The sequence below is a fragment of the Geotrypetes seraphini genome, chromosome 10 (assembly GCF_902459505.1).
Source record: "Geotrypetes seraphini chromosome 10, aGeoSer1.1, whole genome shotgun sequence".
NCBI lineage: Eukaryota > Metazoa > Chordata > Amphibia > Gymnophiona > Dermophiidae > Geotrypetes > Geotrypetes seraphini.
Genome location: NC_047093.1, coordinates 142682674 through 142709569, shown reverse-complemented (window position 1 = coordinate 142709569; position 26896 = coordinate 142682674). Strand labels below are relative to the sequence as shown.

Below are 26896 nucleotides of genomic sequence, written 5' to 3'. Positions count from 1 at the left end.
TTTCCAGGTCATTGATAAATATGTTGAAGAGTAACGGCCCCAGCACCGCTTGTGACTCCCCGCCAGTCAGAATATTGGCCCTTCACTCCGACCCTCTGCAGTCTACCCGACAACCAGTGCTTGATCTATCTGTGCACATCCCCTCCCACCCCGTGGTTCCACAGCTTCCTAAGCAGCCTTTCATGTGGCACCTTGTCGAAAGCCTTTTGAAAATCGAGGTAAATGATGTCTATGGGTTCCCCATTGTCCACCCGACTGCTTATTCCCTCAAAGAAGTACAGAAGGTTCGTTAGGCACGACCTTCCCTTACAGAATCCGTGCTGGCTTGTTCTCAGTAGGCCATTTCTCTCGATGTGCTCGCAAATGCCGTCCTTGATCATAGCTTCCACCATCTTCCCTATAATTGAAGTCAGGCTCACCGGCCTGTAGTTCCCGGGATCACCCCTCGATCCCTTCTTGAAGATAGGTGTGACATTCGCCAATTTCCAGTCCTCTGGTACCTCACCAGTTTTCAAGGATAGGTTGCAAACATGCTGGATTGTGCCCGCTATTTCTTGTCTTAGTTCCTTCAGAACCCTTGGGTGGATCCCATCCGGGCCCGGTGATTTACCGCATTTTAACCTGTCTATCTGTTTGAGGACATCCTCCTTACTTACCTCTATGTGCTCCAATTTTTCGGCCTGTTCCCCACTCATGAGCTCCTCTGAGTCCGGTATATTAGATGTGTCTTCACTCGTGAAAACCGACGAGAAGAACGTGTTCAACCTCTCAGCTACCTCTTTATCCTCCTTAATCACTCCCTTCCTATCCCCATCGTCCAACGGCCCCACCTCCTCTCTCGCTGGTCGCTTCCCCTTTACATAACTGAAAAATGCCTTGAAGTTTTTCACCTCCCTGACCAGCCCCTCTTCGTATTCCCCTTTCGCTTTTCTAACCTCTCGGTGGCATTCCTTTTGGCATTTCCTGTGCGCCTGGTGATTTTCCTCCGTTGGGTCCTTTTTCCATCTCCGGAAGGATACTTTTTTGTCATTTATTGCCCTCTTTACTTCAGTTGACATCCAAACCGGGTCCTTTGATCGCTTGTTCTTGCAGCCTTTCCTGAAACTGGGGACGTACATTCTTTGTGCTTCCTGCAGGGTGTCCCTGAATAGGGTCCAGGTGCTTCCCACAGTCCCCATCCTAAAGATGTTTCTGAGCTTCCTCCCCACCATTTCCCTCATAGCAACATAGTTCCCTTTCTTGAAGTTGAGCGCAGTTGTTGCGGTCCTCCTTACTATGGGTGTCCCCCTTTCTAATGTGAATCTGATCGCGTTGTGATCACTGTTGCCTAGTGGTCCTCCCACTTCTACCCCTCTTGCAGGCCCCCCTAATCCGTTTAGGATGAGGTCAAGAGTAGCACCCCTTCGTGTCGGTTCTTTGACTATTTGCTCCATGAAGCAGTCCCTCACAGCTTCTACAAATCCTGTTTCCCTAGTGCAGTTGAGTGACCCGTACTCCAGTCTATTCCCGGGTATTTGAAGTCCCCCATCACTGTTACACTTCCAGTCCTGCATTCCTGTCTCAGTTCCGCTTCCAAGTTGTGTCCGACTCCTTCAGGTGTACCAGGTGGGCGATAGTACAGCCCCAGTTTTATGCCTGCACCCTTGTTTCCCAGCAATTTGACCCATAGCGATTCCAGCCCCTCTGCCTTCGTTGCCATATCCATCCCGACCGAGTGGATAGAGTCCTTTATATATAGTGCTATGCCTCCCCCCTTCTTACCGTAACAGTTGTTATCCAGGGACAGCAGGCAGATATTCTCACAACCCACCCACCTCCCCTGGTTGGCTTCTTAGCTAGCTATCTGAACTGAGGTACCTCACAGGAGACGCGTGCCCTAACTCGGGCGGGAGGGCACTCGCGCATGCGCGGTGCAGCACTCATGGGCTCTTAAAAGATCTTCAAGCAAGTGTTGAGAATATCTGCCTGCTGTTCCTGGATAACACCTGTTACGGTAAGTAACTGTGCTTTACGGTAAGTAACTGTGTTATCTAGGGTTTGCATAGTAGGCCTTGTATCATTTTAGTGGCCGTTCTCTAAATTCCTGCTGTGTTCTCAAAATGATTACAAAGAATTGACCATAGCACTTAAGGTAGAGCCTGACTGCTGACTCCTTGTTACTTCTCCTGCTGTGCTTGAGCATACTGTTAGCTTTGTTGGTTATGTTAAAATGACTGGGGCTTTGAAGTCCCCTTCTGTGGAATGCAGGCCGTGCACCCCACCCCTTTTCTCTTAGACCTCTGCTATGGAAGGAAGAAAGCTCCTTCCTATTCCCAACTCCTCCTCATCTCCCTTCCAGTCCTTCAAGTTTATTATTACCTTGACCTAGTGCAGCGTAGATCTGACCTGTTCTTCTCTTGCTTTTAATTCCAACCCCCACCCCAGATTTTTAGATACCTGCGCATGTTCTTGCCAGAGAGCGGCTTCATGATCCTGCCTTGTGGCCGCTACTCTCTTGAAACCAACGGGGCCAAGGTCATCTCATCAAAGTCATGGTACGTTCAAAAGACAAGTGGATCTGCACCTGGAGATTGATGTTCAACCATGTTTCCTTATTAGGAATGTGTGTTAATTTTTTTTTAAATTTGGCATCTTACAACTGTGAAGGTCAGTAAATGGAAAGAGCTGAAAGGGAAGTGGTGCAGAAGCTGAGGGAAGTTAGTCATTGAGGTACTTCAGTTGGAAGAAATGGTGTTTGGCATTTTTAAGGTCGAGAGAGCTTACTCTAGATAGCAAGTTCTGAAAGAAAGAGCAAGGGCATGCGAAATTACGGGAGACCAGTGTTGTAAGAGTGGTAAAGAGAAAGGTGGAAGATGTTTGCAGTGATGTTGTCTGGAGAAAAAAACCAGCAAGTGGAGCAGGGTTTAGTGGTGATAAAGGCCCAGATTCACTAAGCAAACCGATCATGTACCGATCGGTTTGCGAGCCCTTTGCAACCAAATTTCCCTCCAACCCCATTCACTAATGCCTGTAGCAATCCGATCTCGACCCTCCCATGCAAATTAGCAAAATCTCATAAGAACATAAGAACTGCCATCTCCGGATCAGACCTTCGGTCCATCAAGTCCAGCGATCCGCACACGCGGAGGCCCTGCCAGGTGTACACCTGGCGTAGTTTATAGTCCACCATATCTTTATATGCCTCTCTTAAGGAGATATGCATCTAGTTTGCTCTTGAAGCCTAGGACGGTCGATTCCGCAATAATCTCCTCTGGGAGGGCATTCCAGGTGTCAACCACTCTCTGAGTGAAGCAGAACTTCCTGACATTAGTCCTGAACCTGTCCCCCCTTAGCTTCATTACATGTCCTCTAGTCTGTGTCAATTTGGACAGTGTAAATAATCTTCTCTGCTCTATTTTGTCGATTCCTTTCAGTATTTTGAAGGTCTCGATCATATCCCCACGCAGTCTCCTTTTCTCAAGGGAGAACAATCCTAGTGTTATAAGTCTATCCTCATATTCCAGTCTCTCCATACCCTTCACCAGTTTTGTTGCTCGTCTCTGCACCCTCTCCAGCAGTTTTATATCCTTCTTTAGGTAGGGAGACCAATGTTGGACGCAGTATTCCAAGTGTGGTCTGACCCTATAAAGCGGCATTATAACTTTCTCCGATCTACTCGAGATTCCTTTCTTTATCATGCCCAACATTCTATTTGCCTTCTTTGCCGCTGCCGCGCATTGTGCCGACGGCTTCAGGGTCCTATCTATCAGTACACCCAGGTCCTTTTCTTGTTCACTCTTCCCCAGAGTTGCACCTGACATTGTATACTCGTATTCCTTATTTTTATTGCCTAAATGCATTACCTTGCATTTCTCCACATTGAACTTCATCTGCCATTTCTCCGCCCATGTTTCTAACCGACACAAGTCGCTCTGGAGTTCCTCTCTATCCTCCTGCGATCTGATTGCCCGGCATAGTTTTGTATCGTCTGCAAACTTGATGATCTCACTGAATGTTCCTTCCTCCAGGTCATTGATATAAATATTAAAAAGGATCGACCCAAGTACCGAGCCCTGGGGTACACCACTAGTCACTTTCTCCCAATCGGTGAACTTCCCATTTATGCCCACTCTCTGCTTTCGGTTTTCCAGCCATTTGCCTATCCATCTTTGTATATCTCCCTCTATGCCATGGCTTTGTAGTTTCCTGAGAAGTCTTTCGTGTGGAACTTTGTCGAACGCTTTCTGGAAGTCCAAGTATATTATGTCCACAGGCTTCCCACTATCAATTTGCTTGTTTACGGTCTCAAAAAATTGGAGTAAATTCGTCAAACATGATTTCCCTTTCCTGAATCCATGTTGACTGGGTTTCATCAAGTCGTGTGCGTCCAAGTGCCGGACTATGCTATCCTTGATCAGTGCTTCAACCATCTTGCCGGGGACTGACGTAAGACTCACAGGCCTATAGTTGCCCAGTTCCCCTCTCGATCCTTTTTTGAAAATTGGCGTGACGTTCGCTATCCTCCAGTCGTCCGGTATCTGTCCAGTTCTGATTGTCAGGTTTGCAAGTTTTTGCAATAACTCTCCGATTTCAACCTTCAATTCCTTTAAGACTCTCGGGTGAATTCCATCCAGTCCAGGGGATTTGTCACTTTTAAGTTTGTCGATCTGATAGTATATCTGGTCTAAGTCCACTTCAACTGTGGTGAGGCTGTCTTCTATTTCTCCTGGGAACACTTTCTCCGCTTCAGGTATTGTTGAGGTGTCTTCCTTCGTAAAGACAGACGCAAAGAAGGAATTTAGTTTGTCTGCGATTTGTTTATCTTCCTTGATGTACCCTTTTCTTCCCTGGTCGTCCAGGGGTCCCACTGCCTCTTTTGCAGGTTTTTTCCCTTTCACGTATCTAAAGAAGGGCTTGAAGTTTTTGGCCTCCTGGGCTATTTTTTCCTCATAATCCTGTTTGGCATCCCTCACCGCCTTGTGACATTTCTTCTGATCATCTTTATGTTTGTTCCAGGCTTCGGTTGTCATTATGCATTTCCATTTTTTGAAAGAGTCCTTCTTTTCTTTTATGGCTTCCTTCACCTGTATGGTAAGCCATGCCGGTTCTCTTTTGCTCTTTGTTCTCCGATCTTTGGAAATCCTCGGAATGTAGAGATCTTGTGCTTCTGTGATAGTATTTTTCAGTAGGGACCATGCCTGATCTACCGTTTCAAGTTTGTCCACCATCTTCTCTAGTCGTTTTTCTACCATGGCCCTCATGCGATCGTATTTACCCTTTTTAAAGTTTAAGGTGGTGGTTAAGGTTTTGGCATGTTTCCCTTTCCCGATGTCAAGTTTAAAGTTGATTACATTGTGATCACTCGTTCCCAGTGGAACCACGACTTCCACTTCTGTTATCGGTCCCGTGAGGCCATTTAGGACCAAGTCCAAGGTGGCGTTGCCTCTTGTCGGCTCTTTTACCATTTGTTCCAGGAAGCAATCCCCTAGCACCTCCAGGAACTTGGCCTCCTTGCCGCAGTTGGAGGTTGCTAGTAGAGAATGACACGGTGAAAAAATTGGTCCCCGTCACCGCCCCGTCCCCGTCTCACCATCCCCGTCACCGCCCCGTCCCCGTCTCACCATCCTCTTCACCGCCCCGTCACCGCCACTGCCACCCCATTCACCGCCCCGTCACCGCCACTGCAATCCCAATCACTAATCTTCCACCACCCCTGGGGCTAGCAATGCAAAAACAAACACGACATGTACTTTAAATGCTGCCGTGATTAGCATAGTGACCGCGGCTACGGCTGCAAGTCTCCCCTCCCCCCAGCGATCACGGCAGGAGGGCACCCAACCCCTCCTGTAGACCCCCCCAACGGCCCTCCCGACAATCGCAGCAGAAGGGTACCCAACCCCTCCTGCCGGTCCTCCCAATGGCCTCCCCTAAGATCGCCGGCAGGAGGGTACCCAACCCCTCCTGCTGGACCCCCCCCCCAACGAACCCTCCCACCCCGGAACCCCCTTAGTCTTACTTTCCAAGTTGGACCGGACGGCTCCTCACACGTATGGCCAGCAGGCTTGCCTCCGTCCAAATGAGGCGGGCCCGCCCCTACCCTGCCCAACCCACAGGATCCTAGGGCCTGATTGGTCTAGGCACCTAAAGCCACTCCCGCTATAGGAGGGGCCTTAGGTGCTTGGGCCAATCAGGCCCTAGGATCCTGTGGGTTAGGCAGGGGAGGGGAGGGGCGGGCCCGCCTCATTTGGACGGAGGCAGGCCTGCTGGCCAGACGAGCGAGGAGCTGTCCGGTCCAACTTGGAAAGTAAGACTAAGGGGGTTCCGGGGTGGGAGGGTTCGTTGGGGGGGGTCCAGCAGGAGGGGTTGGGTACCCTCCTGCCGGCGATCTTAGGGGAGGCCATTGGGAGGCAGGGGAGGGGAGGGGCGGGCCCGCCTCATTTGGACGGAGGCAGGCCTGCTGGCCAGACGAGCGAGGAGCTGTCCGGTCCAACTTGGAAAGTAAGACCAAGGGGGTTCCGGGGTGGGAGGGTTCGTTGGGGGGGGGTCCAGCAGGAGGGGTTGGGTACCCTCCTGCCGGCGATCTTAGGGGAGGCCATTGGGAGGACCGGCAGGAGGGGTTGGGTACCCTTCTGCTGCGATTGGCAGGAAGGGTTGATCTGACAAATGAGGAGCACGGTGAAACACAGGTAAATAGCGGTTCCTAGAAGGGGGTACATTGGCCCGCGGGGACAAACCTGTTCACCGTTTCCGCGGTCGGTGAATGGCCTTGTCCCCGTCACCGCAGCGACTGCTAGTTTTCTTCCCCGTTTTCGGCGGTGACCCGCGGCTTAAATGCGGTGGCCGCGGGTAAACCGTCACCGTGTCATTCTCTAGTTGCTAGTTTCCAGTCTATCCCTGAGAAATTGAAGTCTCCCAATATAATTACATTGCCCGTCTTGCATTCTTGTTTGATTTCCTCCATCATTTCTGAGTCAGTTTCCTCCGCCTGTCCTGGGGGACGATAGTAAAGGCCAATTTTCGTATCTGCGCCATATTGACCAGGAATTTTGATCCAGAGTGACTCAAGCTTCTCTTTCATTTCTGTTGTAACCATTTCAACAGAATCTATTCCCTCCTTAACATATAGAGCAATACCTCCACCTTTCTGCCCTACTCGATCTCTTCTATACAGTTTGTATCCCTGTAGTACTGTGTCCCATTTGTTTTCTTCATTCCACCATGTTTCTGTTATGCCAATGATATCCAATATGTCATGTCTCGCTATTGTCTCTAGTTCCCCCATTTTGTTACCTAGACTTCTAGCATTCGTATACATACATCTAAGTTCCCTTCGTGTTACCTTTTTGGACCTTCTACTTTTGGCCGTCCCTATAGTTTCAATTACGGTATCCTTTACTGCTCCTGTGTTATCACCCTTGTTTGCTGTGTGGTCGTCCTCTCCTGTGTCTGAGTTGTCCCTTCCTGCTTTTTCTCCCTTATTGGCTGTGAGGTCGTCTTCTCTTGTGTAGGAGTAGTAGTCCTTGGCTTCTTCGTCGGGGCATCCTGCTATCCGTGCCATCGACCGGTGGTCGACTGTCGGCTTTCCCCTATCTTTCAGTTTAAAGCCTTCTCGATTGCCTTCTTCATGTTGCCTGCCAAAACTCGTGCTCCTTCCTTGTTGAGGTGTAGTCCGTCCCTTCTGTAGAAATTGAAAGGGGACAGGTTTAGAACAAACGCTAGGAAGTACTTTTTCACTCAGAGGGTGGTAGATACATGGAATGCGCTTCCAGAGGCTGTTGTAGACAAGAAAACACTAAATGGTTTCAAAGAAGGTTTGGATAGATTCCTAGAAGAAAAAGGGATTGGGGGGTATAGATAGGTATAGACCATTGCTCAGGCAATGGGCCTGATGGGCCGCCACGGGAGCAGACCGCTGAGCAGGATGGACCTATGGTCTGCCTCAGCGGAGGCAACTTCTTATGTTCTTATTAGTACTTGCTTTTTCCCCAGAACGCCGTCCAGTTGCGCACGAAGTCGAAGCCTTCTTCTTCGCACCATCGTCTCATCCAGGCGTTGATTACTTGCAATTCCCCTTGTCTCTTTCCATCCGCTCTTGGTACTGGGAGGATCTCAGAGAAGGCTACCTTCACCTCCCTGATCTTCAGTTGTCTTCCGAGTGAGCGGAGCTGGCCCTTCAGCTCTTCCCTGTCATACTTCCGCCCGCTCACATCATTTGTTCCCACGTGGATAAGCACAGCGGTGTCCTCTCCCCCTGCGCCATCTATGATCCTGGTGATCCTGTTGGTCACATCCTTCACTCTTGCTCCAGGCAGACAGGTGACGACTCTGTCCTCTCTTCCTCCTGCGGTGTGGCTGTCCACATGTCGTATAATGGAGTCGCCTACGATGATCCCCATCTTCTTTATTTGGGAGTTCCTTGGGGGGCGTAGGTCCACGTCCTTGGAGTAGGGCCAGTCTTCTTCCTCCAATGATACTCTTGAAATTGTTTCCTGTTCTTCGGGTGGGGGGATGTCTTCCTGTGCTCTCACTATTCCTCCTGGTGTGCGGTTGTCTCCTACCTCGTCTTCGGTTTCTTCTGTGTTTGCATGGGTGTCTTCTCTCCTCACATGGGTTTCCTGAGTACAGTTTTCCAGCCCTGGGATCTCTACGTGGTGCTGATGAGCTTCCTCTATGAACATTTCTAGTTCCTTGACCTCGTCGTTTGGGCTGTACTCCACTAGAATCTTCTCCTGTGCTCGGATTCTGTCTTCGAGTTCCATCACTGTTCCTTCCAATAGTCTTACCTGGCATTTCAAGCTATCCATCTCCATGCATCGATTGCAAATGTATGCCTGGATCCCCGAAGGGAGGTAGTCATACATATTGCAGCCGATACAGAAGACCGGAAAGCTCACCTTCTGACTTCCTTGGGCTTCCATTTCTTGCTTCCCTCGTGTGTGCTTGTGTCCCTTGCCTGCTGCTTCCTTATGTTGCTTGCCTTGCTGTGTCTTTTGTGTGTGCTGTCTCCGCTCTACCTCACCTTGATTGTATGTGTGGGTTTGTTCCCTTGGCGTCTGTCTCTTCCTTACCTTCTGTGTTTGTCGCTTCCTTACCGTTCAGTCCTCCTCGGTGTTCTTGATAGTAGATACTTGATAGTAGATACTCGTCCCTTGCAAGGCCCTTCGCAAAGGCGCCGCTCGCCGAACGGCTGGGCGCCGTTGGCTCCTCCCCCTTTCAAGGGGGAGTTCGGGTTCTGACCTCGCTGACGCTTGGGGGTGGGCGGAGCTAACTCTCGCCGCTGCCCCTGCTGTAGATCGCTTTTATTCCCTGCCTTTTGTCTCCTGTCTCTCTCCTGAGGTCTTCTTACCTCCTCTCTGCCTTCTGCCTGCTTTTCAGCCGGTTGTTCAAGTCAGCGTGTGCTGGGCGCCGTTGGCTCCGCCCCCTTTCAAGGGGGAGTTCGGGCTCTGACCTCGCTGACGCTTGGGGGTGGGCGGAGCTAACTCTCGCCGCTGCCCCTGCTGTAGATCGCTTTTATTCCCTGCCTTTTGTCTCCTGTCTCTCTCCTGAGGTCTTCTTACCTCCTCTCTGCCTTCTGCCTGCTTTTCAGCCGGTTGTTCAGGTCAGCGTGTGCTGGGCGCCGTTGGCTCCGCCCCCTTTCAAGGGGGAGTTCGGGCTCTGACCTCGCTGACGCTTGGGGGTGGGCGGAGCTAATTCTCGCCGCTGCCCCTGCTGTAGATCGCTTTTATTCCCTGCCTTTTGTCTCCTGTCTCTCTCCTGAGGTCTTCTTACCTCCTCTCTGCCTTCTGCCTGCTTTTCAGCCGGTTGTTCAGGTCAGCGTGTCTCAGCCGGTTGTTCAGGTCAGCTGGCTATTTTGAGTCAGGTTTTACTAGTAGCAAACCTGACTGCTGCAGACCTGTTGGTAACTGAGTTACTGTCAGGTCTGCACGTTTTTATTGTTGTTTTTTAAAATTCTTTATTCAGTTTTAACTCTTGCAACAAGTGTACAAAATTCAATCAGATAATTCGTACAAATCACTTGACATTCTAACAATTATTGTCAAATGCAGGTTTTTGACAGGCCTGCCTGTCTTTTTTTTAGGTGAAATCTGTTTTTTATTAAGCAACAAACCACAACAGGTACAAACAGCAGGCAAAGTCATATGTAAAAACAGGGCTCCCCTCCCCCAAGAGAACTGGACTCTTATGTCCTCTCAGGTTACAAAACGCCCCACCCCCCTAATCCCCCCCAAAAGCAGACCCCTCCCAACACCCCCAAACCCCCCCACCCCCCAGCTCAGACAGGTGAAAGGGAATACAACTGCAGTCTATTTAAGATACGACTACGAACCCGGGGAGACAAACTGTCCAAATATGAACAAAGTCTCTGCTCCGTCGACGGGAGGAAGAAGCCAGCGCGGCCTCCCATCCTAGAAGAGCATGTAGTTTATTCCTCCAGTACCAGAAGGAGGGAGGGACATCCGCCAGCCAGAAATTCAATATACACTTTTTCCCCAAAATATAACATTTGCTCAAAAACAGTTTTTCCGCAGAGGTATACACAGAAAACAAAGAAAAATGAGCGAACAGCATATGGTATGCAGAGACAGGAACAGAAACCTGTAGGAGACCCTGAAGAAAGGAAGCCAGAGCTCCCCAAAAGCTCTGAATACTCTCACACTCCCAGAGACCATGAAAATAAGAGTTCACCTCCACATGACAGGTGAGACAGTATTGGGTATCAACACATCCCATATGGTAGGCCCGGCTCTGGGAGGCATACGCTCTCAACAAGGTCCTGAAGTGGCACTCTCGAAGCTCCGCACTATACACCAAAGTAGGAATACGGCGAATAGCCCGAAGCAAAAAACCCACCCCGAGCTCCCGCCCCAAATCCCTCTGCCAAGCCCTCAGCACCAAGGTAAAATCCCTCAGAGGCCCAAGAGCCCCAAGCTGTTTATGATATAAGGAGACCGAGATCCCCGAGACAGAGTCCTCCCCCCCCTCCAAAAAGGCGCGAAAACTAATCCCAAAATCCAAAGAAAGAGAACTCCGAGGAAGGGACTGTACATAATGCCGGAGTTGACAATGAGCAAAGATAAGACCCGAAGAAGGCAAACCACAACGCAGCAACTCATTGCAAGAGAGCAATGTCCCATCATCCCGCATCATATGAAAAAGAAACTCAAACCCGCGAGCCCGCCAGCGCCCGAAGACAGAGGGAAGGAGCCCTGGAAGAAAGGAAGGATTACCGGTCAGAGGCAATAACACACTAACATGAGGATCCTGCCGCCAAAAAGGCAGCACCTGTCGCCACACTTCCCAAAGGGGGCGAAACAAAACACTACGGCGACAGAAAACCGGCAGAGCCGCCAACCGAGACTGCAATAGAGAGAGAAGATGAGAAGGATAAAAATAATCTCGCTCCAGGAAAACATCAGTATAAAGGGCAGTACCCAAGACCCAGTCCCTGACGTGGCGTAAAAGACACGCCTGATTATAAAGAGCAATATCTGGCACCCCAAAACCACCCCGGCCCCAGGAGCCCACCAGCAACTGCCACCGCAACTTAGGTCTCCGACCTCCCCAAAAGAACCTGGACAACAAGGAGGAGAGAGCCCGGATATCCTTACGCAAGAGAAACAAAGGTAAAGTCTGTAAAACATAAAGCCACTTAGGGAATAAAACCATCCGAAAAAGTTGCACCCTCCCCATCAAATAAAGAGGCAGATTACGCCAGGCGGCCAACACGGAACCTGTAGTGGAGAGCAAACGAGCGACGTTCAACCAGTAAAGCTCCCGAACATCCATAGACAGCTGAACGCCCAAATAGCGAAAGGAGGAATCCGCCCAGTGCAAGGGAAAGGCCCCCCTCCAAGAACGCCGCAGACCCTCGTCAGAGGCCAACGCCTCCGATTTCTTTAAATTTAAGGTGAACCCGGAAAAATCCCCATACTCCCGAACACTCTCCAAGAGAGTAGATAACGAATGCTGCGGGTCAGTCAGAAAGACCAAAAGATCATCGGCGAAGGCCGCAATCTTAAAATGAGAGGCACCCATATGAAGACCACTAATGTCTACATTGGATTGCAGCTCCCTGATCAAGGGATCCAAGGAAAGCACAAACAGCAAAGGCTACAGGGGACAGCCCTGACGGGTCCCCCTATTAATGGAAAAGGGCTCCGAAAAGCCCCCATTCACCGAGATCCTCGCCACCGGATCACTATAAAGCGCTAAAAGGGCGTTAAGAAAAAAAGGGCCAAAACCATATGCCTGCAGCGTAGCAAAGAGGAACCCCCACCGCACCCGGTCAAAAGCCTTTTCGGCATCAAAACTTACAAGTAAAGCGGGGGTGCCATCCACTCCAGACTTCTCCAGGGCCAGCAAGATACGACGAAGGTTCTTAGATACCGGCCGAGCACGCACAAAACCTACCTGCTGGTCCGACACTAAGGAAGGCAGCACACGGGCCAAGCGATTCGCCAACACCTTAGCCATCAATTTCGTCTCAAAGTTCAGCAGGGAAATGGGTCTATAGGAGTCCGGCAGAGTGGGGTCCCTACCCGGCTTAGGAAGAACAATGATCTGAGCTGAGTTCAAGTAACGGGGCAAAAACCCCTTTGCCACATTCAAATTAAAGATTTCAGACAACAACGGAGCGACCTCATCCACCAGCAACTTATAAAATTCACCACGGTAACCATCGGGTCCCGGAGCCTTGCCCAACGGGCTAGCACGAATCACCCACGCCACTTCCTCCGCCCCCACAGGGCGCTCCAACAACGCCGCGTCAGCAGGAGAGAGATGGGGCAAATCCAAGCTGTCCAAATAGACCTCCCCAGCAAGATCATCCGGGCCCGGCGAAGCATACAAGTCAGCGAAAAAGTCCCGCAAAATACGACTAAGATCCTCAGTCTTATGGTGAAGCGTGCCCTGTGCATCGCGCAAAGCTGTGACCCCCGCGGACCCACGAGAGGAGCGAGCTAAACGCGTCAACATCCTGCTACTCTTATTGGCGAACCGGAAAAGCTGAAAATGATAATGTTCCCGAGATCTCTGAGCCCCCCTATGCAGAAGTTCATTCAAGGCCTGTTGCACCTCCAAAAGCTGCGTCTTAAGCGCCAATGTGGCGGCGCTAGCAAAACGGCGCCGCAGAATCCGAACCCTATGCTCCCAGGCCAGAATCTCTCTATGACGCGCTCTAGCCTCAAAGGCAACAAACGACATGATTTCCCCACGCAACACGGCCTTCGCAGCCTCCCAATAGAGGATGGGATCCTCTCGATGCTGCAGATTTGTGGTTTGGAAATCCCTCCATTTAGCCAACAAAAAGTCGTGAAAGCGGGTATTACGGTATAAATGACAGGGGAACCGCCAAGAAACACCTCCCCCCCGAGGCGCTCCCCAAAGCCAACGCAAGCCCACCCATGCATGATCCGAGATCTCAATCGGACCCAAGATGGCTTCCCGAACCATAGGAAGGAGATCCCTGGAAAGGAGAATAAGATCAATGCGTGAAAGCGTCCCATGTGCGCGAGACAGATGGGAATAATCCCGCTCCACCGGGTGAAGAACCCTCCAAACATCCAATAAGTTCAAAGAGGAAGCAAGCAGGCCAGCCCCAGTACAGGCCCTCAATGATTCCCGTCCCACCGAAGAAGAACGATCCAGCCGTGGATCAGGGACCTCGTTGAAGTCACCCCCGAGAATCAAAGGAATATCCCCAAACTGCAACAAAAGGTTACGCAACTTCTGAAAAAATTTGGCAGAGGGATTGTTAGGAGCATACAGATTACATAGCAATAAGGGTTTATTGTTTAGAGAGACCGAAGCAATAAGGTACCGACCTTCAGGATCCCGAAGCACCTTGCGAGTTTGGAGGTGAAGGCCCTTGCGAAAAAGTATCACCACCCCTCCCTCCCCCCCCAGAGCCGGAGCCTCCAAGTGTGTACCCACCCACTAAGAACAGAGCTTAGCATGCTCCACAGAGGACAACCAGGTCTCCTGGAGAAAAGCAATAGAGGCCCTCCTACGATTCAAGGCTTGCAAAATTTTATACCGTTTAATCGGTGAGTGTATCCCCCCCACATTCCAAGATATCAAATTAGGTTTCAGTTAGTGAGCGCCTTGGCTTGTTTGTATCAAGTTTAAAGTTTTATTAAAATTTTGATATATCTCAAATATCATTAATTCAAAGCGATTTACAATTTAAAACAGGGTCTTAATTATTAACTAAAACCAACACAAACGGATCTGACGTACCAATACATAAGGGAAGTAGGGAGAATTACAATAAGTATAGTAAAGGAAACATACAAGGAAAATACAAATGGAGGGTAAAAAACTTTTAAAGTATAATAGAAATTTAAGAATTTTTTTTTTTTTAATTCATTTTCTCAGAGCCTAAGACAGAGGACTAATGAGTTTAAGCAAAGAATGGGATCAATAGAGACTCCAATAATTAGATCTCAAAAGCATTCTTGTACAACCATCCCGGAGGGGGATAGGGTTACTTTTTAAAGTCACCAGTTGTGGATGCGGTGGTCTCAGCGATAGCTAAGCGGCATACTGTGCCTGTTGAGGGTGGTTCTGCTTTACAGGACTCTGAGGAGCGTAAGGTGGAGACCATTTTTAAGCAGAATTTTGTTGTCTCTGTCTTGGGGTTCCAGGTGGCTATTTGGGGGAGGGGGGTGGCTGGTGGCTCGCGTCATATTTCGGTGGGCTGAGCGTTCCTGGATCGTGAATCTGATGACTGATTCTTGGCGGATCAGGAGGTGGCAAAGATTGAGATGGCTGCCTTATTCCTCTCGGATGCTCTTTATGACTTGTTGCGGACCTTGGCTAAATCTATGGCCTTTGGAGTGGCCGTGCGGCGTACCTTATGGCTTCTCGTTTGTTTGGCAGATGCCGCGTCTAAGACTAAGCTTACCAAATTTCCCTTTCAGAAGTCGTTTTGTTTGGAGAGGACTTAGATAAGTTGGTTCAGACTCTGATGGACTCTAAGGTGCCCCGCCTGCCTGAGGATCGTGCCCACCCGGCGTTTCGGGGTGGCACTGCTTGTGGGCGTCTGCAGGAGTTTTGCTAGTATCGCCCTGGGCGTGGGGCTGCTTCTTTCTAGGCTTTGGGGGTTTTCGGGGTCGGTTTTATCAGCGCATGCAGTCCTTTCGGGAGGCCCATCGGGGGGCTGAGAATTCCTCCGCTGGCTTATTGCTGGTGCCCCCTTTGGTTCCGGTGGCTGGCTACACAAATTTTTTCCAAAGTGGGCCGAGATCATGACCGATCAGTGGGTCCTGGAGGTGGTACGGGACGATTATGCTCTGGAGTTTGCCCGCTCTCTGCCAGATCATTTTCTAGCCTCTCCATGTCAGGCGGCATGGAAGACACAGGCCTTTCGCCAGACTCTTCAACGCTTGCTAGATCTCAAATTGGTTGTTTCAGTGCCTCCTCAGGAGTGTGGCACCAGTAGGTACTCGATTTACTTTGTGGTGCCCAAGAAGGAGGGGACCTTTCGGCCCATCCTAGATTTAAAAGGGGTCAACAGGGCTCTCAGAATTCCCTCTTTTCGCATGGAGACACTGCGGTTTGTCATTCTAGCGGTTCAGCCAGGGGAGTTCCTGACTTCTCTCGATCTAATGGAGGCCTACTTGCATGTTCCCATTCGGGCTTCCCATCAGCGCTTTCTTTGCTTTGCGATCTTGGGTCAGTACTTCCCTTTGGCCTGGCCCCGGCCCCGGACGTTCACTAAGGTGATGGTGGTCGTTGCGGCAGCCTTGAGGTCGGAGGGCATTCTGGTGCATCCCTACCTGGATGACTGGTTGATTCGGGCGAGGTCATTGCAGGAGAGCACTCGGGTTACTGCTCAGGTGGTGGAGTTTCTACAGTCGCTGGGATGGGTGGTCAACCTTGCCAAGAGTCGGTTGGTCCCATCTCAGCGTCTGGAGTACCTTGGGGTGCTGTTCGACACCTCCTTGGGGAAGGTCTTCCTTCCGGAGGCCTGGGTAAACAAATCTCAGATTCGCCTACTTTTGGCGTCACGGTGTCCTCGGGTGCAGGATTTCCTCCAAGTCTTGGGGTCGATGGCGGATTCCCTAGAAGTAGTGAGGTGGTCGCCCTAGAGGCACAGTTTGGATCTCCCTGTTCCTCTGCAAGGCTTGGCACGCTGCAGTCTTCGTTGGTGGCTCCAGACCTCTCATCTTATTCGGGGGAACGAGTCTGGATCAACCACAGTGGACAGTGCTTCTCATGGATGCCAGTCTCCTCGGTTGGGGGAGCTCAGTGTCTAGGTCACTCAGCTCAGGGCACCTGGTCCACAGAGGAGGTGTTCTGGTTGATCAGTGTGTTGGAGACCAGAGCCGTCCCTCTGGCGCTGTTAGCCTTCCGCTCCTTCTTGTTGGGCAAGTCAGTCAGAGTTCTGTCGGACATTGCCACGGCGGTGGCTTATGTCAGTCGTAGGGGAGGCACCAAGAACACTCAGGTAGCGAAGGACTCATGCTCTGGGTAGAGTCGCATCTTCAGGACATCTTGGCCTCCCATATAGCCGGAGTGGAGAATGTTCAAGCGGACTTCCTCAGTCGTCACACATTAAATCTCGGAGAGTGGTGTCTAATCCCCGGGGCCTTTCAGTTGATAGTGCAGGCTTGGGGGTCAGCCCCTGATGGCCATGAGTGGCAACGCCAAACTGCCCCTCTTATTCAGTCATCGCAGAGATGGTTGGGCTGAGGGTCTGGATACTCTGGTTCAACTATGGTCTGTTGTATGTGTTCCCTCTGTTGTATGTTGTATGTGTTCCCTCTGTTGTATGTTGTATGTGTTCCCTCTGTGGGATGTTGTATGTGGAGCTGTTGTATGTGTTCCCTCTGTGGCCATTAGTGAGCAGAGTTCTTCTCCATATCATTCGCCATCAGGGTCTTGTGGTTCTGGTGTTTCCGGATTGGCCTCGACATCCATGGTATGTGGATCTGGTGAGGCATCTGGTGGCGGATCCTCTTCCTCTGCCTCTCTTGGACGACCTACTGACACAGGGTCCCATTCCCATGTTCGATCCAGGTCCCTTCTGTCTTACAGCTTGGCTCTTGAAAAGAGTCGCCTAAGTAAGAATGGGTATTCAGATAAAGTGATCTCGCCTTTCTTGGAGTCCTGGAGGCTTTCTACCTCTCGGGCTTATGTGGAGTGGTGTGCTGCGCGTGGAGTGGTCTTCTTTCGCGCTTCCCTGCCTAACATCTTAGAGTTCTTGCAGGATGGCCTGGATAGGGGACTGGCTTGGTCTTCTCTCCGGGTTCAGCTTGCGGCCTTGTAAGCCTTTCCTGGGTTGTTGAAAGGTCAACGTTTGACTGCCATTCCTGATGTGATTCGCTTCTTGTGGGCGGCCAAATTGCTCAAGCCTCCTGTATGACCCTCTGTTCCATCTTGGGATCTGAATCTGGTTCTTTCAGTGCTAGTGCACCCTCCCTTTGAACCGTTGGGCGCCTGCTCTTTGAAGGACCTAACTCTTAAAACGGTCTTCTTGGTGGCCTTTACTTCTGCTAGACGTGAAGTGCAGGCTTTCTCTTGTAGGGCTCCCTTCTTGGAGTTTTCTAGGGAGCAGGTTGTCTTGAGGCCTGTTCCTTCCTTTCTGCCAAAGGTAGTTTCTCCTTTTCATGTCAATCAGGCAGTGGTCTTTCTGGTGTTGGGTAGTTGGGAGGGCTCTTCTGAGCAGAAGCAGTTGTGCAAATTGGATTTTGATTGGATTCTTCGCTCTTATGTGCAGAGGACCGAGGAGATCAGGAAATCAGATCATCTTTGTCCTTCTAGCGGGTCCTCGTAAGGGGGATGGTGCTTATAAGGCTACTATTGTACACTGGATCAAGGAGACTATTGCTTCCACGCAGGGCTGTGGAGTCGGTAGATAAATGTTCCGACTCCTCAGTTTTTTGTACTTCTGACTCTGACTCCGACTCCCACTCCTCTGTATTAATATGTGAATGTATTTTATACATTCCTTGAAGGAAAGAAAGGCAACATACATGACATGACCACAGAAACTACTGGCTGGGAAGCCAACAGTCTACTGTATTGAACAGTTTAAGCAAAAGACAAACACAATGAAAACAAAGTTTTATTAATTTTGTTATTAATTAATCAAATGGCTGTAGACATAAACATCAGGAACAGGAACTTTACCAGTTCAAAGATAAAAACCACATTATTTGGTTGTTTTGGGAACAAAAACAAAGCTTATCTATATGAACCAAAATCAAACTCTGTAAAACATTTGTGCTGTGTATATAGTGGGTGCTATAGCTGAACGAATCGCTCGTGATTGGTATGCCAAGTTCAAAAATGGAAATTTTGACCTCAAAAGACGCACCTCGTTCTGGCCGTCCAGTTGAGTTCGATGAAGAGCGATTAAACCAACTTTTGCACGAAAATCCGCGTCAAACGACAAGGGAACTGGCAGAGAAAATGGAATGCTTTCACACTGCTATAGAGAAGAATCTTCACTCGATGGGAAAGGTTCAGAAGTGTGGAGTATGAGTTCCGCATGCTTTAAGTGACGACAACAAAAATCAACGAGCCACAATCTCCGCTGGTTTGCTTGCTCGTCACCGTTCAACTCATGGATACAAAGAACGATTTCTTTACCGAATCATTACTGGCGACGAAAAATGGTGCCTGTACATCAATATGAAGCAGCGTAAGGAATGGCTTAGCCCCGGTAAACAAACGACCCCGCGCGTGAAACAAGATCTTCATCCGCGTAAAAAGATGTTGTGCGTATGGTGGGAGAGCTTGGTTGGATGAATTTTTCGAGTCTACACCAGGTGATTTCTACCAACGAGGTATTGAAAACCTTGTTGAACGTTGGAAATAAGTTGTAAACAACAACAAGGGAGAATACATTTATAAGTATTGGTGCTCCGAATTGTGCATTGCGTGCCATATAGTGAAGCACGTGTTTGTTTTGCGGTTACGTGAGGCACTGCATGCATTGGTCTTTATTCTTACAGTAGAGAAGTCATTAATTATAACTTTTTGTGAATTGGGACATTTAAACTTGCTTTTTTTAAGTTCCAATCTAAATTTAGTTGGAGTCGGTGCATTGTTTGGCAACTCCGACTCCAGGTACCCGAAATTTCCTCCGACTCATCGACTCCGACTCAGACTCCACAGCACTTCTTCCACGTATCTACTTCAGAAAAAGCCTGTTCTAGAGTTTCTCAAGGCTCACTCCACTCGGAGTCAGGCAGCTTCTTGGGCTGAGTCTTCGCTCGTGCCTCCAGTGGGTATTTGTAAGGCTGCAGTTTTTCCTTGCTTTCATTTGTCAGACATTACCGGGTAGACATTCAAGCGCATTGGGATGCGGTGTTCGGTGAGCGTGTTCTGGTGTCGGCCTTTCGGAGGTCCCGCCCATGATGGGGACTGCTTTGTTTACGTCCCACTTGTAAGATTTAATCTCTACTGGTCTGGAGAGTCCAAAAGAAGGAGAAATTAGGTTTTTACCTGCTAATTTACTTTCTTTTAGCTTCTTCAGACCGGTAGAGGTCCCCACCAGTGTTCCCGCTAAGCTGCGCTGGGGTGCGCTGACGCACAAAATATCACCTCGCAGCGCACAAGTTTCTCGTCACAGCGCACACAGTGTAGAGCACAGTTCTTCAACCGCCGGTCCGCAAACAAAATCTTGCCGGTCCGCGAAGGATTCGGTCCCCGCCGCAACGAAAGGCCGGCGTCAGCTGACTTGCAACTTCCTGTTGCAGTCGCTGTGCCGGGACTCCTGCCTTCGCCGGGACTCCTGCCTTCCACCGCGTTTGCCTCCTGCCTTGTCTCCGCACCTCCAGACCAGCAGCGGCAGCTGTGTATGCTTTTAACTTCGGCACAGAGCTGCCCCTAATCAATAGTTTAGCGCGGTTTCATAAGGCAGCCTCGGGGCCTTTGCTAGGCCGGCCCACATCGCATCATCGAAGCGGGCCGGCTATCAAAGGCCCCGAGGCTGCCTCATGAAACCGCGCTAAACTATTGATTAGGGGCAGCTCTGTGCCGAAGTTAAAAGCATACAGAGCTGCCGCTGCTGGTCTTAACTCTTGGGCCGCTGAAGGAGGGCAAAAAGCAGCTGTCCTGGAGGTTTCCCTTCCTCTCGCCTTTACAGGTTCCTTTTTTCCACCTTTTTTTTTTCCTTCAAACGGCAACGGGCCCCAGCATCGACATCAATCAAGTAAGTTCCACTGTCAATCAAGCGGTTCTGCTCGGCCAAAGCTTCCCCTGTGACATGAGCCACCCTCAGGGGAAAGAAAGTGACCCACAAAGGTGAGGGGAAGGGGGGCAGATGATGGAAGTTGGGGGGGGGGAGAGAGAGAGAGAGAGAAGGGGCAGATGATGGAATGGAGGAGATGAGAGAGAGAGAGAAGGGGACAGATGATGGAAGTGAGAAGAAGGGAGAGAGAGCAGAAGGCAGATAGATGTCAGTTGAGAAGGGAGAGCAGATGCTGAATGGAAGTGGGGAAAGAACACATACTGGATGGAAGGAGGAGATAAATAAAGGGGGAAGAAAATAGTAAGATAATGGAGGGGTGAGGGAAAGGGGTGACAAGCTGTGTGTAGACACAGTGAAAAGAGGGAAACGGGACTAAATAGTAAGAAAGAATTTAATTTAGATGGAGGCAGAAAATAGAGAAGGAAGACCAGAGAAGAAAAGGGAAGAGAGAGCAGAGAATGATCAGATCTGAGTGGAGGAAATGAGAAGAGAGATATGCTAAAAACCACAGGGGGGAGGGAAGGATAGAGATGCCAGACCATGAGGGGAACAGAAGGAAGATGATGGATGCTAGACCAAATTGGGGGGTGGGGGGGGGCAGGAGGAGAGATGGCAGGGAAAGACAGACAGTGAATGGAAGGGGCAGATGCTGGACTGAAGAGACAGAGAAGGTTATCATGCTGCTGTACCGGGCCATGGTACGCCCTCACCTGGAGTACTGCGTCCAGCACTGGTACTTTAAGAAGGACACGGTACTACTCGAAAGGATCCAGAGAAGAGCAACTAAAATGGTTAAGGGGCTGGAGGAGTTGCCGTACAGCGAAAGATTAGAGAAACTGGGCCTCTTCTCCCTTGAGCAGAGGAGATTGAGAGGGGACATGATAGAAACATTCAAGGTACTGAAGGGAATAGACTTAGTAGCTAAGGCAGGGAGAACGAGAGGGCACTCTCTAAAGTTGAAAGGGGATAGATTCCATACAAACGTAAGGAAGTTCTGTGGTAGAAAGCAACATATTTATTTGGCTCATAACTTGCTGGCGCCCGATATTTTTAGCTCACAGTGAAAAAAGTTTGCTCACAACACCCGCCCGCTTAGAGGGAACACTGGTCCCCACCCTGTTTGTTGTGTTGTTGTTGTTATGGCGCGGGCAGTTTTTGTTTTTTGCTGCGGGTTCTAGTAGTTTTCTAGGGCTGGAGAGAATTGAAGAACAGTGGCTGTGGCTCGTCTGGCTTAGCTGGCGAGCTGTGGGGACATTTTCTTTGTGTTATCTCTCCTCTGCATTTTCCAACAGCATTTGGGTATGTTAGTTATTACTCCTGTTCGGAGTATTGTTTATTTCTGTTTCCAGTTCTTAGTTCTGCTTGGCTATTCGGTAGACTGATAGGAATAGGGGAAGGTATCTTTTATGTTCTATTCCACAGTTTTGTTTCAGTCTCCACCTGCTGGTCATGATGAGATATATACCCACTTGTAAGATTTAACCTCTGGAGAAGCTAAAAGAAAGTAAATTAGTAGGTAAAAACCTAATTTCTCCTTATCTGCCTTTCTTTTTCTATGTTTCTATGCTTTGGCAGTGCAGACCTTAAAGATGAGAAGTAAAATCTTATGTAATATGATGAGAGGTGGGGAGCCAATGAACAGACTTAAGCAGCGGAGTAAATTGATCGAATTTGCAATGGCTGGCGATTAATTTAGTGGCAATATTCTGTAAGATCTGGAAGAGTTTTGCAATCTTTCTTTCTGGTGCAGTACATTGAAGGCAAAAGGATGTAAGAGCAGGTCAGGATATGGAGTAGGAGGATATAAGAGCAGCAGGATGTGGAGCAGGTCAGCCATAATTTGTAAAGTAATCACTGAAATTGGGAGTGTGAAAGAGAGGGTCGAGTCAAGAGTAACCTTCAATACTTGGGCAATGGTTACCAAAGGGACAGCATGGAGCAAAGTAGCATAAGAATAGCTTACTGGGGCAGACCAATGGTCCATCCAGCCCAGTATCCCGTCTTCATGGAGGCCAATCTAGGTCACAAGTACCTGGCAAAAAACCAGATCGTAGGAACATTCCAGAACCCCAAAGAGTAGCACGGTTCTGGAATCCCACATAGTAGCAACATGCCATGGGGAATCCCCAAAGAGTTGCAAGATTCCATGCTACCGATCCAGGGCACCTGGCGTCGTGACATCTAGTCTGATCATTTCACTTACTATTTTACCCTATCCTGGACTCATCTAAATTCTAAAACACAACCAAAGATTAAAAATACCATCTCTCAAGGGGCCATATCAACCCAGAGGAATATTGGTCTCAATATGAACTGCGAGCAGAAATAGAAGAGGGGGTTGATTTCTGGGATCACTGGATGAAAACGAGTACAGCCATCCTAGATAATATTGCCCCTAAAAGTAATAGTGAACGCCGCCCAAATAAACATAATAAATGGTTTGACGCTGAACTTTTAAAAATGAAACAAGTGAAAGTATATTTGCAAATGGGGGGAGGAGAGTGGTTTATAGTTTACTGTGGGTTTAATCAAAAGAAAAAGAATATTTATATTGTATATTTTTGATTAAATGTTAAAGGAAAGGGGGGGTGGGAAGGGAATAAATTTATATATTTGATGTTATATTAGAAAGAAATTCAAGTGATGTATTTAATATCAAATGTTTTATTATTTGTACACTTGATGTAAGATTAAAAATGAATAAAGAATTAAAAAAAAAAAAATGAAACAAGTAGTAAGACACCTTTGAAAGGATCTGGAAAAAATCAGGAAAACTGTCAGACCGGAATATCTGGAGATCAACATAAAAAGTTACAAACAATTGATAAAAGATAAACTCAAAGCATTCTACTCATCCAAAATTGACCCATCCAATACTAGCTCGACAGGAACCAATACAAAAGAATTGTTCAACTTGGTTACAAATTTATTTGAAACCACACGCCACACTCAACCCATGCATAACATTAAGTTACCTTCAGCAAACGATCTAGCACAACACTTTGACTCAAAAATTAAAAACTTAAGGAATAACTGCTCAGCAAATGACATACATGAACATCAAATAGTTAACAGACAAGAAAATGAAATGCCAGTGGATATGATCTGGAGCTCCTTTCAAAATTTAGAATGGAATAATTACATCAAATTATACAAGTACACAAAATCGTACTGCGTTTTGGACTCCTGTCTCCCAGAAATTATGAAAACAGCCCCATTAGACTTTAAACTAACATTGTTGAATTATTTGTCCGAAAATTTAAAAAATGGAAAATTCCCTACTAATAATGGTCACATTATAATAACCCCAATTCTAAAAAATCGTAAAGAATCACTAGCATTAGTAACCAACTGCAGACCAGTAGCAAGGAGCGTAAGTTATTTAATAAGGCTGCAATTACTGTCTCAGTGCTAAATAAAGGTCTGAAACCAGATTGGGTTTCATGTAGGTGAGAGAACTGGTCAAGATATTCCATCAATTGGGTGTGCACTAATCCTTCCATGATGGAAAAATCATGGAAGGATTAGTGCACACCCAATTGATGGAATATCTTGACCAGTTCTCTCTCCTACATGAAACCCAATGTGGTTTCAGACCTTTATTTAGCACTGAGACAGTAATTGCAGCCTTATTAGATAACTTACGCTCCTTGTTTAGTAGAAGCCTCAATGACCTGATTATGCAATTTGATACGAGTTCCACCTTTGACTTAGTAGACCATGGGAAATTGCTACAATGCTTAGATGCAATTGGTATCAGAGGAGAGATGTTAGACTGGTTCCGAGGCTTCCTTATATCCTGCACCTATCAAGTTCGTTTTGATTGCAATCTCTTGGATACCTGGAGTAACCCATCTGGCGTCCCACAGGGGTCACCAGTATCTCCATTACTTTTCAGTGTTTACATGTCAACATTAGGTGCACAACTGTCCCAACTAGGAATAAAATTATTCAGTTATGCAGACGACTTTACGATCATCATCCCATTCGCCACCTCTCTCTCAGAAGTTACTCCCATGGCAACAGAAGCACTAAACTCGATGGAACAATGGATGACTGAATTTAGACTGAAGCTCAATTCAGAAAAAACAAAATTATTCATAGCTTCGCTACACCCACTAGATACTAAAACTCTACTATGCATCAACAATCTTAGTTACCCCATTCAACCCACTCTGAAGGTTCTGGGCGTAACGCTGGACCAGGGCCTAACCATGAAAGACCAGGTAGACTCTTTGGTCAAAAAAGTTTTTTTTTACTCTCTGGAAGCTTTGGTCCATTAGAGCATATTTTGACGCACCGTCATTTAAAATCCTGGTACAATCCCTCATACTGAGCAAACTGGATTACTGCAATATCGCCCGTCAATTTCCCAGAAGAATATGTGGCGATTGCAACTGGTGCAGAATGCAGCAGTCAGGCTGATCTTCGGGTTGAAGAAGTTCGATCACATAACTCCCTCCTACCGATGGAGGCGCGCGTGAGGTTTAAGTTTGGCTGCTTTTGCTTCAAGGTTCTATTCGGTCTAGTCCCTAAATACATAACTGACCTATTCTCCTTTTCAACTAATAGACATAAAAGAAGCTCAAACTTGAATTTTGTTTCCCCCCCTTGTTTGAGGATGTAAATTCAAAATTCATCACCAACATCTTCTCTCTTATCAAGCAACGATTATGGGGCAACGATCTGAAACAACTACTTACGCTTGCCAATACATATAGGGAATTTAGGAGACAACTGAAAACATATCTGTTCCTAAAGTACATAGGAAACTGATTCGCACAATCTCTCTCTCAATACCAGATCTCTAGAACTGCTAAACAATAGATATTAACTATGTCAATTCTACTCAATTTGTAACATTTTTTATAATCATTGTAAACCGCATAGAACTTCACGGTCCTGCGGTATATAAACTGTTATTATTATTTTTTATATTTAAGTATTTTATTAAGAACATAAGAACATAAGCAATGCCTCCGCTGGGTCAGACCTGAGGTCCATCATGCCCAGCAGTCCTCTCACGCGGCGGCCCAACAGGTCCAGGACCTGTGCAGTAAACCTCTATCTATACCCTTCTATCCCCTTTTCAGCAGGAAATTGTCCAATCCTTTCTTAAACCCAAGTACTGTACTCTGCCCTATAACGTCCTCTGGAAGTGCATTCCAGATATCCCCCACACGTTGGGTAAAGAAGAACTTCCTAGCATTAGTTTTGAATCTGTCCCCTTTCAACTTTTCCGAATGTCCTCTTGTTTTTTCATTTTCTGAAAGTTTGAAGAATCTGTCCCTCTCTACTCTCTCTATGCCCTTCATGATCTTATAAGTCTCTATCATATCCCCTCTAAGTCTCCTCTTCTCCAGGGAAAAGAGACCCAGTTTCTCCAATCTCTCAGCGTATGAGAGGTTTTCCATCCCTTTTATCAAACGTGTCACTCTCCTCTGAACCCTCTCGAGTAACACCATATCCTTCTTAAGGTACGGCGACCAATATTGGACGCAGTATTCCAGATGCGGGCGCACCATCACCCGATACAATGGCAGGATAACTTCTACCGTCCTTGTTGTAATACCCTTCTTGATTATGCCTAGCATTCTATTTGCTTTCTTAGCGGCCGCTGCGCACTGTGCCGTCGGCTTCATTGTCATGTCCACCATTACCCCCAAGTTCCTTTCTTGGCTACTCTCATTCAATAATATCCCTCCCATTGTATGGTTGTACCTCGGGTTTCCGCTTCCCACATGCAATACTTTACATTTCTCAACGTTGAACTTCATCTGCCATCTCGCCGCCCATTCCCCCAGTTTGTTAAAGTCCCTTTGCAATTCTTCACATTCCTCTTTAGTCCCAGCTCCACTAAATAGTTTTGTATCGTCCGCAAATTTTATTATCTCACACTTCATGCCTGTTTCTAGATCATTTATGAATATATTAAATAGCAGCGGCCCGAGCACCGAGCCCTGCGGAACACCACTCGTGACACTCATCCAGTCCGAGTAGTGGCCCTTTACCCCTACCCTCTGTTTCCTACCCGCCAACCAGTTTCTGATCCATCTATGTACGTCTCCGTCCACTCCATGGTTCTTCAGTTTCCGGAGTAGAAGCTCGTGAGGCACCTTGTCAAAGGCTTTTTGGAAATCAAGGTATATGATGTCTATGGGGTCTCCTCTGTCCATCCGTTTGTTAATTCCTTCGAAGAAGTGCAATAAGTTCGTTAGGCATGATCCTCCCCCTGCAGAAACCATGTTGGCTTGTTATCAGAAGTTCGTTTCTTTCCAAATGTTCATCGATGTGTTGTTTAATCAGGGCTTCCGCCATTTTCCCCGGAACCGAGGTCAGACTCACTGGTCTGTAGGGTCACCTCTTGATCCCTTTTTAAAGATTTCAATATATCAAGTAAAACTTATACAGAAAGCAAATTTAACCAAACATACTACAATCATATAAATCCATACTTAACAAATTAAGTAGTTTACAAGAAAAACTATTATGGTGAAATTAGCTCAAGTCCTCTTTAGGTCCAAGAATTAGTTTGCGAGAAAAAACAAGAAAACAACCAAAAGAAGTAAAAGTGTGCCTATAGATCGGGTTGGGAGTTACTATTTTCTTTGGAGCTCAAGTTGAATTTTCTCCTTGTCCAGAGGGGACATAGCCAGAAAATTAATCAAATGTTGAGGCTCAAAGAATACATATTTAATGGAATGATAACAGACA

The 26896-nt window shown here is 48.0% G+C and overlaps 1 protein-coding gene across 3 annotated transcripts in view; it reads left to right on the top strand.

Annotated features, from left to right (window-relative positions):
• The window catches only part of KMT5C (lysine methyltransferase 5C), a 59671-nt gene that overhangs the window by 18598 nt on the left and 14177 nt on the right, over window positions 1-26896 (top strand). For 2 of the 3 annotated variants that reach the window (XM_033961510.1, XM_033961509.1), the window contains exon 4: window positions 2425-2534. The exons of the other annotated variant lie outside the window; for it this stretch is intronic. In XM_033961510.1, the coding sequence (XP_033817401.1) occupies window positions 2425-2534 (110 nt within the window). The remainder of the gene's footprint in view (window positions 1-2424; window positions 2535-26896) is intronic. 3 annotated transcript variants of the gene reach the window in all.